Genomic DNA, 19,938 nt, shown 5'->3' with positions numbered 1-19,938 from the left:
CACCTCTCCTGTCTAAGTCCCCTAATGGCCATTTTTACCATGTTAATCCTACCAATCCATGAGCATGGGAGATCTTTCCATCTTTCTTCAGACACTTGAAGTGTTTTTTGTTTTGTTTTGTTTTTTTGTGCAAGTCTTTGACTTGCTTGGTTAGAGTCACACCAAGGTACTTTATGTCTTTGGTGGCTATTGTGAAGGGTGTTGTTTTCCTAATCCATTTGTCTTTTGTATATAGGAGGGCTACTGATTTTTTTTTTATTTAATTTTGTATCCAGCCATTTTGCTGAAGGTATTTATCAGCTATAGGAGTTCCTTGGTAGAATTTTTGGGGTAACATATATACTATCATATCATCTGCAAATAGTGATACTTTCACTTCTTCCTTTCCCAACTAAATCCCCTTGATCTCCTTTAGTTGTCTTATTGCTTTAGCTAGGACTTCAAGTACTATGTTAAAAGAGGTATGGAGAGAGTAGGCATCTTTGTCCCTGATTTTAGTGGGGGATTGCTTTTAGTGTCTCTCTATTTAGTTTGATGTAGGCTATAGGATTGCTGTATATTGTCTTTAGTATGTTTAGATAAGTGCCTTATATCCCTAATTTCTCCAGAGCTTTAACATGAATGAGTGTTGGAATTTGTCAAATGCTTTTTTGGCACCTAAGGAGATGATCTTGTGGTTTTTTTTTTTTTTCTTTCACTTTGCTTATATGGTGGATTACATTCATGGATTTTCATATATTGAACCACACATGCATACCTGGGATAAAGCTTAGTTTGTTATAGTGGATGATATCTTTGATGTGTCCTTGGATTCATTTTGCAAGTATTTTTGCATCAATGTTCATAAGAGGGATTGGCATGAAATGCTCTTTCTTTGTTGGATTTTTGTGAAGTTTAGGTATCAAGGTGACTGTGGTTTCAGAGAATGAGTTTGGTAATATTCCTTCTGTTTCCCTTTTGTGGAATAGTTTGAAGAGTATTGGTGTTAGCTCTTCTTTGATCATCTGGTAGAATTCTGCCCTGAAACCATTTGGCCCTGGGCTTTTTTTTGGATGGGAAACTTTTGATGAATGAGTGCTTCTATTTCTTTATGAGATATAGGAATGTTTAATTTATTTACCTGGTCTTGATTCAGCTTTGGCAAGTGGAATCAATCAAGAAAATTATCCATTTCATTTAGATTTTCAAATTTTCATGGTGTGTAGGCTTTTGAAGTAAGACCTAATGATTGTTTGGATTTCCTCACTGTCTGTTATGTCCCCCTTTTCATTTCTGATTTTGTTGATTTGGATAGTGTCTCTCTGCCTTTTAGTGAGTTTGGCTAAGGGCTTGTCTATTTTGTTGATTTTCTCAAAGAACCAGCTCTTGGTTTCATTAATTCTTCGAATTGTTCTTTGTTTCTAGTTTATTGATCACCACGCCTAGCTGTGATCTTCTTTCTTGAGTTGTACTTTTAGATTTAGGTAGCCCAGAGTTCAAAGCCTACAAAAATTGAGGCAGAAATACAAAAGCTCTTGTTCAGCGCCTCTATCCCTGCCCCTAGGACACCAGAAAAATTATATCTCTAAAGCTCTGTCAGTCTCTTGGCCTTGGGGGACCAGGAGTTGGTACATCAGAGCTGTGGTGTTTTCAGGAATCAAGCTATGATTGGTTATCCTCTGCCTCAAAAACTTGAAAGCAAAAGGATATCAAAGAAAAGGCTGAGGTGCTAAGTGGGGTGTGTGTGTGTGTGTGTGTGTGTGTGTGGTGATCCCTGGAGCACCTTAGAGCAGTGGTTGTCAACCTGTGTGTCGCAACACCTCTGAGGTTGCCCAAACGATCCTTTCACAGGGTCACCTAAGACGGTTGGAAAACACAGACATTTATAATTATGATTTGTAACAGTAGCAGAATTATGGTTATGAAGTAGCAACGAAATAATTTTATGGTGGGGGGAGGTTACCACAACATGAGGGGCTGTACTGAAGAGTCACAAGCATTAGGAAGGTAGAGAACCACTGACGTGGAGCATTCTGTGCCTGACTGCTCCGAGCACTCTGGGTCGTGACTGTGATGGTAGGGCGTCCAGGCCAGAGAGGCCCCGCAAGGCAGTTCTCAAAGCTATGAAGCCAACATTGCACTGTCCCCTCTTAAAAAGCTCGGTGAGACTCAGTGAGGCTCTTTTCAAGAAAAGAATCGCTGACAGTAGTCAGTTACCTTCACACATGGGAATTATGTTCCTCTGGAGGTGACGTTGTTAGATCAGTTTATGAAGATGAGAGAACTTGTGCAATAGTTGGAGAGGGGACTCACATCCATCAATAGCAATGAAAGCAAATATCTCAGTTCTTATTCCAAATGACTGACATGAACAATGCAACCCACCCTTAAACCTCCAAGTCAAAGTGACGGGGCTAGTTGGTACATGTAGTTAAATTTTTCCTACTTTTTTAGAATGGTCACCTCTCTCTCTCTTTGTCCACATGTGTGTGGGTGGATGGAGAGGAATGACGGTGTCCTTTCCACATTTAAAATGCGATAATTCTTTTATGCTTACCAGGTGCAAGGGCATTGGGACAAGGAATCTATCCTGAACACAGAAGGGAAGCTCAGCCTGGGCACCCTGGCACTGGGCTGTGAAGAATGAATTGCTTCCCCAGTAAATCAAGAGCTAAGAAAGAAAACAATTCAAAGGGAATAAAGAGGATGACATTTGCCCCTCTTAAAATACGAAACATTAAACTTGTTACTCTTCCCTCCCTCCCTCTCTCTCTCCCTTCCTTCCTTCCTTCCTTCCTTCCTTCCTTCCTTCCTTCCTTCCTTCCTTCTTTCCTTCCTTCCTTCCTCTTTTTATCAGTTTACTAGTCTGGGTTAGAACCCAGATATCTCTTTGTAAGTATCTCAATCCCAACAATGTATTACTGCTGAGGGGGTCACATTGCAGTGTCCAGTCTGACTCTGTAAATTCTGCAGTGTTGTCTGAACTCTTAAGCCATCTTAGTTCTTCTTGTGTTTAATTCTAGGTGTGAAAGGGGCTCCCTTCTGGTGCTACGAAGAGATAAATTCCAGAGGTGACAGATTTGGCAACTGTATTAGTAACCATTGCGGGTTTGCGTATGTATTTAGAAAATTATTCTTTTGTTTAGAATGTAGATTCTTAAATCCCAACATGTATTCTGTGTGAGTGGGGCGTATTCTGTGTATTCTGTGCAGTGGGGTACTTTGCCAGGTTTCCTTTGTCACATGGTCTCAACTGAACAGTTATTGTCCCTTGTTATGGGAACATTTGTCCAGTGCCTACAATGTTAAAGCTGGAAACTTCTACAGATGGTTCTGGTGAACTAGACATTGTGTTAGATAGTATGTATATATATATATAATATATGTATATATTATATATATAATATTATCTATTATATGTTTATGAATGTAACTAATAAAATTTAAGGTAACTAATAAAAATTATCTTGCTTTACTTTAAAAAAATCTGATAATCAATGATCATTTGTCCAAATTTCAGTAGCTAGAATGAGGCATAAGAGAGCTGTCAGCATGTCATGATTATCAATTTTTTTTTACTTCTAAATTCCCTCATTCAAAAAGAGTCATATTATAAGTTATGCTAAAGTTTTTATGGAGAAAAATCATTCAACCAAGATTTAAATTAGTAACACATTATTTTTGTTTTCTTTCTTTCTTTCTTGGTTTAATCATTTTACAGCCTGAAATCCAGCCCCCTCTTTCCTCTCCTCTCAGTCCTACCCTCATGCCTCTTCACGCTATATTCCCATTTCCTTCTTCGCAGAGAAGCAGAGGCCCCCAGGGGGTGCCAACCCACCCTGGCACCCCAAAACTGCATAAGGACCAAGTGCATCCTCTCTCACTGAGGCCAGACAAGGCAGCCTAGCCAGGGGAAAGGGATGCAAAGGCAGGCAACAGAGGCAGAGGCTGTCCCTACCCCATTGTTAGGGGACTCACAGCATGACCAAGCTGCACATCTGCTACATTTGTGTAGGGGACCTAGGTCCAACCCGTGCATGCTTTTCGGTTGGTGGTTCAGTCTCTGTGAGCTCCCAGGGGCCTAGGTTAGTTTACTCTGTAGGTCTTCTTGTGGTATCCTTAACCCCTCCAGCTCCCTCGGTTGATCCTCCCACTCTTCCACAAAACTCCTTGAGCTATGCATATTGTTTGGCTGACGGTCTTTGCATCTGTTTCCATCAGCTGCCGGATGAAGCCTCTCAGAAGACAGTTATGCTAGGCTCCTGCGTGCAAGCATAGCAGAGTGTCATTAATAGTGTCAATGGTTCGCTTCCTCCCATTGGGAGGATCTCAAGTTGGGCCCTTTTTGGTTTGTCACTCTCTCAGTCTCTACCCGTCTTATCCCTACCCGTCTTAGAGGTGAAACAAATTTTGGGTCTGAGGTTTTATGTGTGGGTTGGAAGTCCCTCCTAGGCAGGAGGCAGCCACTTCAAGCTCCATACCCCCTGCTGGGAGGAGTCTCAGCTAGGGCAGTCTCCACAGACTCCCAGGAGCCTCCCCTGTCCCAGAGAGGCCCTCCGCCTAATTTCTGTCCTCTATCCCAATCCTCCCCTACCCAACCTCTGGCTCTCTCCACCCCTGTAACCCTCTTCACCCCTAGAGAGACATTATTATTATTTTTTTTTAACTAAGATGTATACTAAGTTAAAGAAGAGTAATTTTTATTTTCACGCTGTGTAGGCAGACATAAAAAGTTGCGGGAAGGTGCGTTTACTGGTTTTTGCACTGTGTAACCTTTGTTGCTAACTTGTATTATCAGCTACTTGCTAAGAGACCTTTTCCATTATGCTTCCAGAAATTCTCTGTGTGGGAAGTTAGTCTGTACGTGGCCATTCAAGAAGATATTGAGAAAGGCCAATATATCTGCGGTTTATACACACATACGAGATGACATATGTATATCTATGTATAAAGGCGGGAGGCTTTTTAAGCCGACAATGACGACATATTCCGTACTCGCGGACAGAGATGAAACGTTTGTAGAAGATGGCACTATCTGTGGCCCTGATATGGTAATTTATCAAGTTGATTTAAAGTTCATTTTTGTGGTCATATTCATCTTGACACTATCAACAAGCACTGTATTCCTACAATTTCTTCATTGCGGTAAAATGCTCATGACAAAGATTGCCATCTTAACTACCTAGAGCCGTGTGTTTTAGTGGTACCAAGTTCACTCCCAGTGCTGAACAGCCACCACAGGACTGCACATGCCCACATTCAGGGTTCTCTTCTCTGCTTCCCGATTACCGCGTAAATTGTAGACTCAGCTTAGTCCAGTGACCTTGCCTGCCTCCTGCCGCGCTTCCTCACCATGGCGCTAATGGACTCTTAGCTCCCTGGAATTGGGAGTCTAAAAAGAGAACAACAACAACAACAACAAAACCCAAAAACCAAACCAAATCAAAATGAAAAAACAAACAAACAAACAAACAAACCAACCAACCCTTTCTTCTATAAGTTGTCTTGGGCATGCTGTTCTACCACAGCAATAGAATACAGACTAAGACAGCCCTTAACTGCTGTGAAAAGTGAAGCTACATACCAAGATACAAACATCTCAAGGCTATGGTGACTTAGAATTCATCAAGAATGTACCTTGGAATGTTAAAATCTATAAAGAACTCCAAAAGGTAAATAGCAAAACTCTAAATTATCAAAACAACAAATGGGCTAATGAATTATACAGATTTCTCTCAGAGGAAGACAAAAAGTGACCAATAGATATTTGACCAAAAAATATTTGAAAGTCTTCAATTTATGTCTTAGTTGTATTTCTATTGCTCTGATGAAACACCATGCTCAGAGAAACTTAGGGAGGAAAGGGTTTATTCCACTCAGGTTTCCACAGTTCCCCTACAAAGGAACTCAAAGAGGGCAGGAACCCAGAAGCAGGAGCTGAGACAGAGACCACGGAGGGTGCTGCTTCCTGGCTTGCTCCTCATGGCTTGCTCAGCCTGTTTTCTTATAGAGCCCAGGACCACCAGCCCAGGGATGGCCCCACCCACAATGGGCTGGGCCCTCCCCACATCAACCACTCATTAAGAAAATGCCCTATTTTATTTTCTCTTTTGAGTGAGATTCAAACATCCCCCCCCCTTGGGCCCCCCTTGGCCCAGTGTCTGTGTATTGTAGCATGGTTTTCCTGTAGTATGGCTTCTATCCACTTATAAGTGAGCACATACCATGCATGTCTTTCTAGGTCTGAGTTACCTCACTCAGGATTATCTTTTCTACTTCCAACAATTTGCCTGCAAATTGCATAATGTCTTTGATAACAGCTGAGTAGTATTGCATAGCGTATCCGTCTAGGGGCATCTAGGTTGTTTCCAGTTTTTGGCTATTATAAATAAAGCTGCTATGAACATAGTTGAGCAAGTGTTCTTATGTGGTGGAGCATCTTTTGGGTATATGCCCAGTAGTCGTATGGCTGGTTGTTGAGATAGATATATTCCCACTTTTCTGTGAAACCTCCAGATTGATTTACACAGTGGTTGTACAAATTTGTACTCCCACCAGCAATGGAGGAGGGTTCCTCTTGATCCACATCTTTGCCAACATGTGCTGTCATTTGCGGGGCCGTTGCCTGCCTTTGCATCCCTTAACCCTTGCTGGGCTGCCTTGTCTGGCTTCAATGGAGAGGATACCTTTAGTCCTGTTGTGACTTGAGGTGCCAGGGTGGATTGGTGCCCCCTTGGGGGCCTCCCATTCTCTTGAAAGGAGAGGGAGGAGAGGGGACACGAGGGTGGGGCTGAGAGGAGAAGAGGGAGGGAGTTGGATTCAGGATGTAAAGTGATTAAATAAAAAATATTTTAGAAAGAAAGAAAGAAGGAAGGAAAGAAAGAGAGAAAGAAAATGCCCTACAGGTTTGCCTATAGCCGGATCTTATGGAGGCTTTTTTTTTTTTCAATTGGATTTTTTTTCATCTTCTCTTTGATGAGCAGGTTTTTTTTTTTTTTCTCCACTTGTCAAAGCACTTTGTGTTCTATAATTAACTTGTATTTAACTATGCTACGTAATTGTAATATGTTGCTGAGAGCTGTTTTCTAGTTTTGCTTTAGCATTTTTGTATCAAATTAAAAAAACAGATATTGGCCTGTATTTTGGTTTTGTTATCAGGCGAATGCTAACCTCACAAAATAAGCTAGGAAGTGCTCTGCCCTTTCCACTATCAGTAAAAGTTGAAGAAGGACTGTTTGTGCTCCTGAAGTATTTGTTAGAATCTGTCATGAAGCAAATCTCTCGATTTTCTTTGTAAGAATATATTTGGTTACGAATTCAGTGTCCTTATTAGTCATAATTCTATTTGGACCTGCTCTGTGTTCCTTGCATAGTTCAAGTATGCCCTTTTGGTCACTGTGAAAATGATTCCAAGGAAAAGAGGTAAAGGTTTTTTTTTTTTGGGGGGGGCGGGGTGTCTCACAAGTTTAGAGCTTTTATCCCGTGGCCACCAGTTTCATTGCTAAGGAGGGGATTCTCCTCCCAGTTGGGAAGCAGAGATGATGGGAACAGAAACAAAGCACACTTTGTGTTCCTATCTCCAGTGACTTGGTTCCTTAAAGTAGGTCCCAATCTTCTATTTTCTACCAATACCCAATAATACCACCAAATTATGAATCCATGAGTATGGATTGATCTAATTCTGAGACCAGAACCTTAGTGATTTAGTCATTTCTTCAAAACTCTTCAGCCAGTGTCTTAAGCCTTTAACACATGAGCTGGTCAAGATGTTTTAGCTTCAAATTATAACAATTCTTTTTAAAAATTTTTTAATTAAAAATTTTTAATATTAATTACAGTTTATTCACTTTGTATCCCAGCTGTAGCCCCCTCCCTCATTCCCTCTCATGCCTCTCTCCAAGTCCTCTGATAGGGGAGGTCCTCCTCCCCTTGCATCTGACCCTCGCCTATTAGGTATCATCAGGACTGGCTCATTGTCTTTCTCTGTGGCCTGGCAAGGCTGCTCCCCCATCAGGGGGAGGTGATCAGGGAGCCAGCCGCTGAGTTCATGTCAGAGACGGTTCCTGTTCCCATTACTAGGTAACCCATTTGGACACCGCCATGGATTACATCTATGCAGGGGTTCTAGGTTATCTCTATGCATGGTCCTTGGTTGGAGAAAAGACCCCTGGGCCCAGATTTCTTGGTTCTGTTGCTCTCCTTGTGTAGCTCCTCCAAGTCTTTCTATCTCCCCTTTTCCATAAGATTCCCTGCACTCTGCCCAAAGTTTGGCTCTGAGTCTCAGCATCTGCTTTGATACCCTATCGGGTAGAGTCTTTCAGAGACCCTCTGTGGTAGGCTACTGTCCTGTTTACTTCTGGGAATCAGTCCATTCCAACTACATTATCCAGTTTGTCTGGCAAAAGGTTGTCCTTATATTCTTATTTCTCTACAGTTGGAACTCTTCTGAGTTCTCATTTCTGGTTTTACTTATTTTAATTAAACATGTAAAAATATGACTTGCTATATATGTCTACCAAATTTGTTCTCTTTTTAAGAAAATCAATATTGGGTTTTACTGACTTCATTTCTTCTAGTATCTAATTTGTTTCTCTGCACTCTAGCTTTCAGTTCTTTATTCCTACTAGTTTTAGGTTGGTTTGTTGTATCTTCTACGTTTTTTTAAAGCACGAATCTCTGTTATTTATTTGCGTTATCTTAAATAAATCTCTTTCTTGTATTGCTTTTCCTGTTCTCTCTTGCTTACTTTTCCCTTTATATGGTGGTTTGAACAGGAATGGCCCCCACAGACTCATGTGTTTGAGTGCTTGGACAGTAGGAAGTGGCATTTTTAGGAGGTGGTTCCCTGTTGGAGTAGGTGTGGCCTTCTTGGAGGAAGTGTGTCACTGTGGAGATGGGCATTGAAGTCTCCTATGCTCAAGGCATGTCGAGTGTGGTACACAGTCTCCTCCTGCTCTCTGAGAATCCAGATGTAGAACTCTCAGCTCCTTCTCCAGCACCATGTCTGCCTACATGCTGCCATGCTTCCCACCATGATGATAATGGACTAAACCTCTGAAGCTGTAAGCCAGCCCGAATGAAGTTTTTCTTTTTTAAGAGTTGCCATGGTCATGGTGTCTCTTCACAGCAATGGAAACCTAAGTAGGACACTTGCTATGCTAGTGTGGCATATGACATTTATAGGTCAGTGTCTGGGGAATCATCCCTGCATTCCTGCAGTTAAGCTTTGTGTTAGTGACATTTATTAATGCTGTGATAAAATACCTGACTGGCGCAAATTAAAGAAAGGTTTACTGTTGGCTCACATAGTCCATCATGTCAAGAAAGAGGCATGGTGTAAACTGGTCACATAGCACCTGCAGTCAGGAAGCAGTGGGGGGTCCTTAACTTTCTTTCTCCTTTCTCTTCAGCCTACTATCAGAGCAGGGCAAGTCTTCCGACCTCAGCACAGTGTGGAAACCCCTTCACAGAGATGACCCAAGACTTGCCTGCTCAGTGACTCGAGATCTTTTGACACCTAATGAGCTGTCTCCTACTGCCTCCACATTCCTCAACATTCTGAGCTCCCAAATTCCAACCAGAATGGCCTTTTCAGCTTTTCCTATAACATCAGGATTTTCTAGTTCCCTGCTCCCAGATCTTCCTTATCCCTCCTGCAGGTCACTCTTATTTTTTAATTTAAAAAAGTTTTTTATTATTTTTACCTTTTTCCATGATTTATTCATTATATATCCTGATTGAAGCCCCCTCCTTCAACTCCTCCCAGTCCCACTCTCTTTCCCTCTTCCCTCCTATTCCCTTCCCCTAGTCCACTGAAAAGGGGAGTTCTCCTCCTCTGCCATCTGCCCATAGCTTATCAAGTCTCATCAGGACTGCCTGGATCCTCTTCCTCTGTGACCTGGTATGATGGCATCACCAGGGGGAAGTGATCAAAGAACAGGCAATTGAGTTCATGTTAAAGGGAGCCCCTGCTCCCCTTACTCTGGTAACCACATGGGAGACTAAGCTGCCAGTTGGCTACATCTGAGCAGGGGGTCTAGGTCCTCTCCATGCATGGTCCTTGGTTGGTGTATCAGTCTCTGAAGGACCCCCTGGACCCAGATTTCTTAGCTTTCTAACCCAGAAACAGAAAGACAGGCATGGTGTACACTGACTTATAAGAAGATATTAGCCATATAATATAGGACCGTCATACTAAAATCTACAGACATCAATAAGATAGACACTAAGGGCAATCCTAGGGAGGATGCTTAAATATCATTTAGAATGCCAAACGGGACAGATACCAGAAGCAGTGGAAGAGAGGATATAGGATGGGAGCCTACTATAGAGGGTCCTCTGAAAGGCTCCCCCCAACAGGGCATCACAGCAGATGCTGAGACTCACACTCAAATTTTGGGCAGAGCACATGGAGTCTTATGGAAGAAGAGTAGGGGTGGGGGTGGGGAATAGAAGGACATGGAGGGGACAGGAGCCACACAAGAAGACCAACAAAACTAAAAACTCTGCAGACAAAAGTTAATCACAAAGATGACATATCTGTAACATCTCACTTGTTTCAGGACATATATTGCCTCCCTCCACTTGTGATGAAAAGTGATATTACCTCCTACCAGCCCCTTATCTTTTTAAGAGGGCTTCTTATAATAGATAGTTTGAAAATAAGACTGAAATGTCCTAGCATGATTTACAGTCTTCAAGCTCATTGCAATGTATAACAATTACCATTTTCTTGGCCGTGTTCTCATAGATTTGAATTCCAACTATAGGTAATATGAATTCTGTTTTTCTTAAAAGTGTCTTGTGTTTGGCCCATGCTCTCAATCTCATGATCTGACTGTTTTTATTTTTATCCTTTTGCTTTAGTTCTGTCTGTCAGCAGGTTGCAGGGAAATTAAATATGTAACGAATTTTAAAGCCTGTAATACTACTAGAGATTGCAATGACCGTGGGGTAAGTATTTATTTCAGCAATATGGCTTTAGCAATCCACTAAGGAAGACATTAAAACTGACTTGAAATTTTTTGTCACTTTTATTGGGCATTGTGTAATTTATCATATTATATATTATATTTTATTATCTTATACATTATATAACATATAATATATCTAATTAATATATATAATATCAAATATTATAAATATGAGTATATTGTATTTATCATATTCATTATAATTTGTAACCTTAGCCTTCTCTTCTTAAGGAACCTGCACACCAGCTACAGAGTATAGTTCTGGATATGTAAAATGTTTGGCGAATTTGTGGGGTGGAGAATGTAACAGGGGGTGTGTCCCCATGTAACCACAGAACTATCCAACCTAGGACTGTAGAGACAAGGCAAGAGGCAGTAAACAAATGTTGTTAGAAAGACATTGCCAGCCTCACTGGACCCTGGGATGCCCTGGGACACTAGGAAGTATTAAGTGATAATTAGTTATCACTTAATATGTTATTGGTAGTTGTGATACTTGGGTGTGTCTGTGGGGGAAGTTGAAAAAAAGAAAAAGAAAAAGAAAAAGCTAACTTGGCTACAGAAGTATGCCCTCTGACGTATAGATAATTACAAGGGGAAATTTAGTGAATTTGTCTATTTAAACTAAATTTCCTAGAATGCAGTGCTCTGTGGTACTGAGTTGTTATTATTAATTTTTCCAGGTTTGCAACAATTTTCAGCATTGCCATTGTGAAAGAGGATTTAACCCTCCTAATTGTGAACCAGTGAGAGGACAGTTTGGAAGCATTGATGATGGACACCGATACTATGTTGAAGGTTGGCATTCTTAGAATCTTGTTGAATAAATGCAAGAGGGTAAATTAAAGGTATAAGTCTTTTGTACATAGTAGCAAAACAAACAAACAAAACACCAACAGAACTGATAAATGACACTAAGACGCTTTGAAAAAGACACAGGGACTAATTTTCTTCCACTTACCTAAACTAATCTGAATTCAAAGTAGAATTTCAAGTATCTTCCCGATTTCCATAAAACATTTTACTAAAACCATATGAAACATGCAACAGAGAATCTTTGCTATTCTCAACAAACACAAGTTTTCTTCACCTACCTGTATATTTCTGGGACAGTAGAAATGTACAATTTTTTTTGCCCCCTCTCTTCAGACTATTCAAACCGTCCTATAGAAAATCAAGATTCCACCTACTGGATACATAGCACACTCACTCCTGTGTGACACAGAGCTTTATAACAAGATTTGCGTCCCTTAGTGTCCTAGGAATATGTAAAGGTACTTACTTTACAAGATTTCTTTCTTGCCATACAAAATAGAAGACAGCCTTCCTGGACATGAACAAGATAGTTGTCATTGTTGTCTGACACAGAAGGGTTGTGATCATATAATCTGAAATAAAATTTTATTTTTAAAATGGAGCACATGATCATACTTTTTTTTTTCCCTGCTTAGACAAGATTTATTGGAAAATCACCTAGGTGGTTTCTTTTTAGCTTCTTGAGAATCCTTGACACTGATTTCCATAGTAACAGCACCGGTGTGCCTTCCCACCAAGAATGAATATGGGTTTCCCTTCTGCCATATCCTTATAAACACCACTTGTAGGCTCGTGCATTGATCTTAGCCATTCTGACTTCATAAAAACTGAAATTCCAAAGTTGTTTTGATTTTAATTTCCTGTAATTTCTTTGGAGGAGCATATTCCTTAGCCATTGTGGTTTCTTTGTTTGAGAACTCTATTTAGATCCAGAGCTTTCCCCCTCCCTTTTAATGGTCACTTGTGGTTTTGACTTGGATTTTTTTTAGTTACTTATATATTCTGGTTATAAATCTTGGTAGATGTATAGCTGGCAAAGGTTCTCTCCCACTTTTGGGCTCCACATCAGTCGATTGGTTTTTCCTTTGCTCTATGAAAGCTTGTATTCTTAGATTGACCACGTTTGGTAATTGTTGGCTTTAGTTCCCAGGTAAAGAGAGTCCTCTTTAGAGGTACTGCCTTACCCTTTTATCCTGTAGAATACTGCCTGTGTTTTCTTCTAGCAGTTTTAGTGTTTTTGGGTTTCATATTGAGTCATTTGGAGTTGAAGTTGTTTTATTTATTTATTTATTTTGGTTTGGTTTGGTTTGGTTTTTTTGCAGGGTAGCAGACATGGATCTAATTTCAATCTTCCGTGTCTGGGCATCCAGTTTTTGCAGTGCCATTTGTTGAAGATGTCTTTTTTCCCAGCGTATGTTTTTGGCATCTTTGTTAAATACCATATAGCGGTAGATGTGTGCATGTAATGTCTGGATTTTTTTTTTTTTTTGTGAGTATCCTGAATAATTAACCCCAAACCTGTGAATTTGTCACAGGGTATTAGGTAGCGTCCTTTAATCAGGGAACGTGGGTGCTGAGGATACAGCTGTGGGATGTACTCTTTCAGGTACAGTGGTTTATAGTAGATAAGATTTAGCCTTAGTATTTAAGAGGACAGCTTTGTCCTTCTCAGTTGCAGCTAGACACTGCAGTGCTACACTGACTCAAGATCTTGTTCTCTCTCTCTCTCTCTCTCACACACACACACATATGTATGTTTATATGGTTAAGTATACTGTTTGAAGACAGTTGTCCCTTGAACTATTAAAACAATAATTATTTTAATTCTCATTATACTTTCCTAGTGGGTGTTTAAGACTACATAGTTGGTCCAGATCAATCACCTTTTGCAAACTGTCAAGACCAGTGGAAGATTTGGTCCTCAGAGATCACTTGGGCTAGGAGACCCCCTTCGACCCTCTAGTCTCTCTTTTGCCAGTTAGTCCATCTATGTAGGGAAAGTCAAAAGCCTTGCTTAAGCATCTTTCATTTGGAAGTGTGGAGGAAATCTTGTGGAGGAAATCTTTCTTCCCTGTTGACCCTCTTTGTATGCTCATCACTGGCTTGATCCCACTCAGTGCCTTAGCCTACTCAAACAAGAGAAAAAGTGGCTTCCCACAAATTATTGGACATTTTCAGAGACGCTCCATGAGCTCCTGGGACTTAGTTGTCCTTGGAAGGTGCGGGGGTACTCTACCTTTAGTCCCTGTGACCACATCAGTGTGGACCTCCAAGTGTGGCTATTGAAAACCCAGAGTGGCAAAAGCCATTCAGGAAGAACTGCAGTAAGCAAGTGAGCTCCCTAGAGTTGGCCTACCATTCTGCACGGCTGCGATAGGTATAACTTGGAGTGGCATGGCCACCAGGAGCTTTGTCTCTGGATTATTCTTGTTGCTAATATGCCTTCCCATGCTTGTCATTGCTATGTTCCTCATATATCTGGCATGGTGTGATTGGGCACGGGAGACCCTCACTGCCCGTAGTCTGGTGTGATTGCTTCCCCGGTATCGGCCCTCCATGTTGGGCAAATTTCCTGCAGATCATTATGAAGATGTGTTTTCATAAAATAATGCTGTTTTAAATGACTTGACGATTTTATAATTTCTGATAATGATTTTATAGCATTCCTGACGTGATTCAAGTACTTTAAGGCCCTCCTGCAGAATAGCAAAAGCTGCATAGGAAGTCCTGTGCGCCTTCCCAAGTCACAAGTTAGTAAATTGCACTAGGAAGAAGAAGAAAATTGTGAGAGATTTATAATCAAGAAAAAACATTCATCCTAGGTTAGATGTAGAGGTGAGATCACAGGTCTCTGTGTGCACCACGATAAGAAAAGGTATAAATAAATACAAGACCTCAAAAATAAGACGTAAGATAGATCACCTGTTTTCTTCATAAAAAACCTCGTTAACCTCTGACATAAAAAAAAAAAAAACAACACTATTGCTTTGAACTTATAATGAGTGTATGGAATGGAAAATACGTAAAAAGTATTGCTTCAAACTTATAATAAGCTGTGGAATGAAAGATAAAAACATTCCTTTGAACTTATGGTGAACTTGCGGAGCTAAGAGATAAATCAGTGTTTAATTGGGTACAAGTTTTAATGGAAAAACATGTAATCTATAATCCTGCTGTAACTCCCTCTTAATGACTTTGTCATAATTGCTTTCATGACCATGAGTTAATTTTTCTTCTGACGTAGAGACAGCTTTTCTTTAAAGGGTAGATAAACCTAGGGCAGAAATAAACAGTTGTTGGAGCCTGCTTTGCTTCATCCACCAAATGTGTGTGTGTGTGCGAGTATGTGATTCTTCCCCGTTTTCTCTTTTTTTATTTCTCACTGGTCCCAAATAATTAAGTTCTGTACCCCCGGAGAAAAGTCTGTGGAGCGAGTCATTGCAGACTCTACACACACCTTCCCAATCTTTCCTGAACTGTTGAAGCTGTCCTTTGACAGCAGGGGTCACTTGCACAAGCCTGACATTTTTAATTATGGTGTATTATTTAGATGAAGCTTAAACATTAACATTTTAAAATAAGCCTGATCAGACATACATTTTAAGTCACCAAGTCTTGTTGTTTTTCATACCCTAAAAAACTTATTCAGATCCATCTAACTTGCATAAGTTTTCCAGCCTTCTTGCCAATTCTGGAAAAAAAAAATCAGCCATCTTAAAGCACAATTCCTTGTTTGTTAAGGACGTTTTTATTTTTACATCCTAACCTCTTACTACAAGACATAGTAATTCCAAAAGTAAATTTATAATATGTTGTAAGAACTTTTTCTTGATGGTGGTGGGGATTAAACAATGTCCAACCTGTCCTCATAAGGTCCCAAGGACAAACCCAAGTTCTTATTTTACCACAGCTCACTCTGTGGAACCAGTGAGTCCATAATGCTATCATCCCATGAAACCAAAGCTAAGTCCTTAAGCACAGTGATAAACTAGGAGTGGGATTGAGGCTCGAAAGGGAGAGACCATGAAACAAAGGAAAGGGGTGGGCTCAGGGCAAGTCTGAACCTAGCAAGCCAATTTCCACTCCTGCTCATACTTGAAAATAACTGTCTGTGTTGATAATTTGCCATCCACACTCCCTGAGACAGTAGGATCACCCATGATGGCACACAAAGGCCCTATCCTTTCGGCTTTAGGAGCTTTGTTGGCTGAGGTATGCTATATTCACAGAAATTAAAATTAATCACTCCATCCTCCAAGACCATGCAGGAACGGCCTCCTTACATGGGAGTAATGACAGCATCCACTAACGACCATAGAAGTGCTTTCTGGGTAATTCTTCTTTTAAAGGATAGGGCGTGCTTGTAGCTGATGGCTCTCCTGTCCCTTAGTGTCCCCTTTGGCCCAAACTGATGGTGTCTCTGCTGTTATAGTTCTTTCTCCTCTGGTCTAATACCACATTTCTTGTTTCTCCTGAGAAAGATGATTAAATCCATGATACCCATCCATTATAAGAACTAAAGGTTACTAAACCGTTTAGTATCCTTTAGAGAACATGCTTTCCTTTTCAAATATGGACAGGTTCAGTATTTCTTCTTTGAATTTGCTTCTTTCACTTGTCTTTTAATTCTTGCATTTTGCTATAAGCTGTCTGGAGAGTGTATGCTACAAGTTCAACATTTTCATTTAAAAGTCTCCTCTGATAACTAACCTTTTGCAGGGCTAGAGAGTTCCATCCTTTACAAAATGGTAAAGCACAGTTCAGCTAAGAATTTGCCCGCCTTGTGCCAGAAATAGTGTTTCTTATAAGGCTAGCATATAACACTAGGCACTTTAATGTTTGTTGAATCACCAATATTCTATCCTTGATTCTTTATGTAGTTTCTAAGAAGATGTAGACTTCCTCCTCTTTTCCCCCCTCACTGAATTATCCCACCAACAGTCTTTTCACGGCAACAGACACATTTTCTAGCCTATGTATTGCTCTTGCCCTGCTCTAACGCTGCATCCATACTCTGATGTATCCCTCAGAACAACAATCCTATTCCAAGTACAAAATCTGTAAGTGTCAGCGTTCTTTGGATAAGTAGAATGAACAGTTATGCACAAAGATATAGCAGTGGATTTCCCACTGTTTATTTCCCACATAAATGAAGTTGGTTCTCAGTATTAAGTAGACGGCACAGTCCCTGAGATCTTCAAGGCAAGTTGATAAACTAGAAAGAAATGAAATATTTGTAATTGTCTCACCATCTAAGAAATTACCACGCACTAACATAATTAATGGGTTATATTATATATATACATATATATACATGTATACACATATTATAGATATACAATAATAATTAATTTAAAAAGAGGGCATGATTTTGAAAGAAAGCAAGGAGGACACTGGAGGGCTTGAAGGGAGGAAAGGGAAAAGGAAATGATGTAACTATAATCTCAAAAGGGAACAACAATTTTAAAAAGAAGTAACACCTCAATTATATACATTGGCTTCATTTTACACAAATACAGTGTGTTTAATATTGGAGACTAATTCTGACAATGATATCTTTCCTATCTTTCCATTTGGTTAGTACAAATCTAAGACAAATTAAAACCGATGTTCTCCATTCTAGGTAAAAGCTATATGCAGCCAGACAACAATATTCTTCCCAAACACCGGCTCCATCTCATTTTGTATATGTCCCTACCTGCAGTTTTCATTGTTACAGCTGTATTTATAAGGCAGAATAAACGGAGACACCTGTGTGACAGAGAAGGAAGCGAAAGCAACAGGTATGTATTAGATCTGCACATATATTTACCACTGTTATAGCAAATGGGTCAGGACAAAATTATCCATCTTCATGAAAAAAACCAAGATTTTAGGAAAGGCGAAACAAAGAGAGGCACAGATGCACACTGCACCTGGGATGTATTCCCATCCCTAAAAATCATGCAGTTGATCACCAGCGTTCCCGAAGAAGACAGCGTTGCTGCAGGCATCTTGGAAGCCAAGCTAGCGTCTTAGTTCACTGGCTCTGTCAGTCATGTTATCCAAATGTAGGCTTACAACATGAAGCATTGTACTACCGAAATAAAACCCCACACGTTTATTCCTTTAAAGTTTGATGTTTCCTGTTCACATAGTAATTGGGTAAAATCCTTAATAGTATCTGACTGAGAGACTGAGAGATGGTACGATTACACTGAGTTTCAGAAAACTTCGTTTTATGTTTCAAGCCTTGCATGGAGACTTTGATAACTTGCTCAAGCGATGTAACCTCTGAATACTGTAGTGGCTTTCTGTGGTTGTGCAAGCATGGATTGAAGAAGGCTCTCCAATGTAGCCTGATTTTTTGGGAACATACATTCAATAAGCAAAATAACCCTACTATCTGGAACCAGTTACAGAGATACTTAACTTTATGTTGAGCTCTTGTGTGTCTTTCATAATATTTTCACCATAATATTTTCCTCTGGTTTTACCTTTTTGGAATCGTTAGGAAGAGTCAACAGAAGCCTTTATCCATGCAAAGGAGAAAACATTTAAAAAGAAAGAGCAAAAGCACCGGCTTTTTATCTAGAATTATACATGTATCTAATAGACGGAGTAAAAATAATTATTAAATACTACCTAGGAATAGAAATGCTTGTCACTGAGCTGGGGAGATGGTTCAGTGAGAGAAACGCTTGCCCCGCAGCTATGCCAACCCGAGTTTGTGTGCTCAGCCCCCACTTAGAAACCTGAGTGTTGTGGTATATGTTGTCGTTCTAGCACCTGGAGGCAGGGCCAGCAGGGTCCCTGCCCAGGCTGTCTAGCTGAATTAATGGGCTCCAGGTTCAGGGAGAAACTCCGTGCCCCTCCCCATACCTCCCAAACACACACACACACACACACACACACACACACACACACACACGCACGCACACTGTCTCACACAAACGTTCAAGAAATGCCTGCCATTTGTTGTGTAATGTCACCTGTGGGTCGGTTGAAACTCACATTTGCCCACATAAGCATTGTCAGCCTCTAAATTAAAAGGGATTTAACGTAAAATTTTAAATCCCAAATATGGCTTAAATAGACGCATATAATAAAATTTCTCCAAGTTGTTTAATATGTATTATATGATCGTTAGAGTTATCTGAAATGCAAACTCATCTTCACAGGTTCACAAAACATCAAAACTTTTATGTGTTGATGGGGCAGTATGTTTGGATTAACCTGGTTTGTTTGGCACATTGCTAATGATTTTGCCTTAATTCAACTTACTGACTCAGGGAGATCCTAGGTGGGACTCCCTAAATAGATAGGGTTAGTAGCATAAGAACTTGAACTAGTGTAACCTAAAAATATCAGTGAAGTGCGTGCTGCATTGCATAGAGGCTGCCTGTTCCCACTGGAAAATGTCATTTCATTTATGAACGAACCATGAATCAGGCTGTCTTCTTGGACAACGGTCTTTGTACTTAAAGACTGAGATTTCATTTTCTCCAGTTTGATATGAAGCTTGTCAATTTTATAGATCTACATCAGAAGTCAGTGGGAGCAACACTAAGGTGACCCCCAGTGAAGAAAGGTAAGCACGGAGTGATACAATGAATCCCTCGTACAGATTAGGCTTTGGGACTTCTGAAAATGGCTAGTTGGTAGCCCACAATTTCTTTCTGGTCTTCTCTGTTTGTCAGCCTAGACTAGCTCATAATAGTACACAGTGAAGCGTGGTTGCGTGATATCCTGGTCTTTTTCATCGACCTGTCCAGAAGAACAGTGGTTGGACTTTCATGCTACCTTATAGGAGACTACCAATTTGCAGGTTGAGGGAAGAATTTATTAGCAGAGGGAAGGAGAATCTATATATAAAAAGATATCCCGTAAAGTGCTCTATACCTGTATAGTTCTGAGATTAACGCAAAGAAACAAGTGTTAGTGAGAACAGCCTTGGAGCTGGAATTGGTCTTATTCTTTCATCCATCTAGGAAAGTAGAGTTAGAGATCATATGTGGAAAAATCGATCAATTGTATGAATTAGGCATCCTCCTTACTATCTGTTATAAAAATCCCCTTTACAAAGCAATGGCTAGAGTATAAGAAGGGGGACTATTTCATGCAGACTGTGAGTGGTTATCTTCAGCCCTTCGCCATGGTAGCATGAAGTTACATAGTAATGGTGACATAT

The 19,938-nt window shown here is 40.3% G+C and overlaps 1 protein-coding gene across 1 annotated transcript in view; it reads left to right on the top strand.

Annotated features, from left to right (window-relative positions):
• The window catches only part of LOC110560031 (disintegrin and metalloproteinase domain-containing protein 5-like), a 49,639-nt gene extending 30,297 nt beyond the window's left edge, over nt 1–19,342 (top strand). The window contains exons 15-20 of the mRNA XM_021655713.1: nt 3,003–3,093; nt 4,814–5,030; nt 10,846–10,932; nt 11,636–11,750; nt 17,392–17,551; nt 19,285–19,342. Coding sequence (XP_021511388.1) covers nt 3,003–3,093; nt 4,814–5,030; nt 10,846–10,932; nt 11,636–11,750; nt 17,392–17,551; nt 19,285–19,342 — 728 coding nt within the window. The remainder of the gene's footprint in view (nt 1–3,002; nt 3,094–4,813; nt 5,031–10,845; nt 10,933–11,635; nt 11,751–17,391; nt 17,552–19,284) is intronic.
• Nucleotides 19,343–19,938: the final 596 nt, after the last annotated feature.

This window comes from Meriones unguiculatus, chromosome 4, assembly GCF_030254825.1.
Source record: "Meriones unguiculatus strain TT.TT164.6M chromosome 4, Bangor_MerUng_6.1, whole genome shotgun sequence".
Taxonomy (NCBI): Eukaryota; Metazoa; Chordata; class Mammalia; order Rodentia; family Muridae; genus Meriones; species Meriones unguiculatus.
Note: the sequence above shows the minus strand (reverse complement) of the source record. Positions and strands in the feature narration are given on the sequence as shown.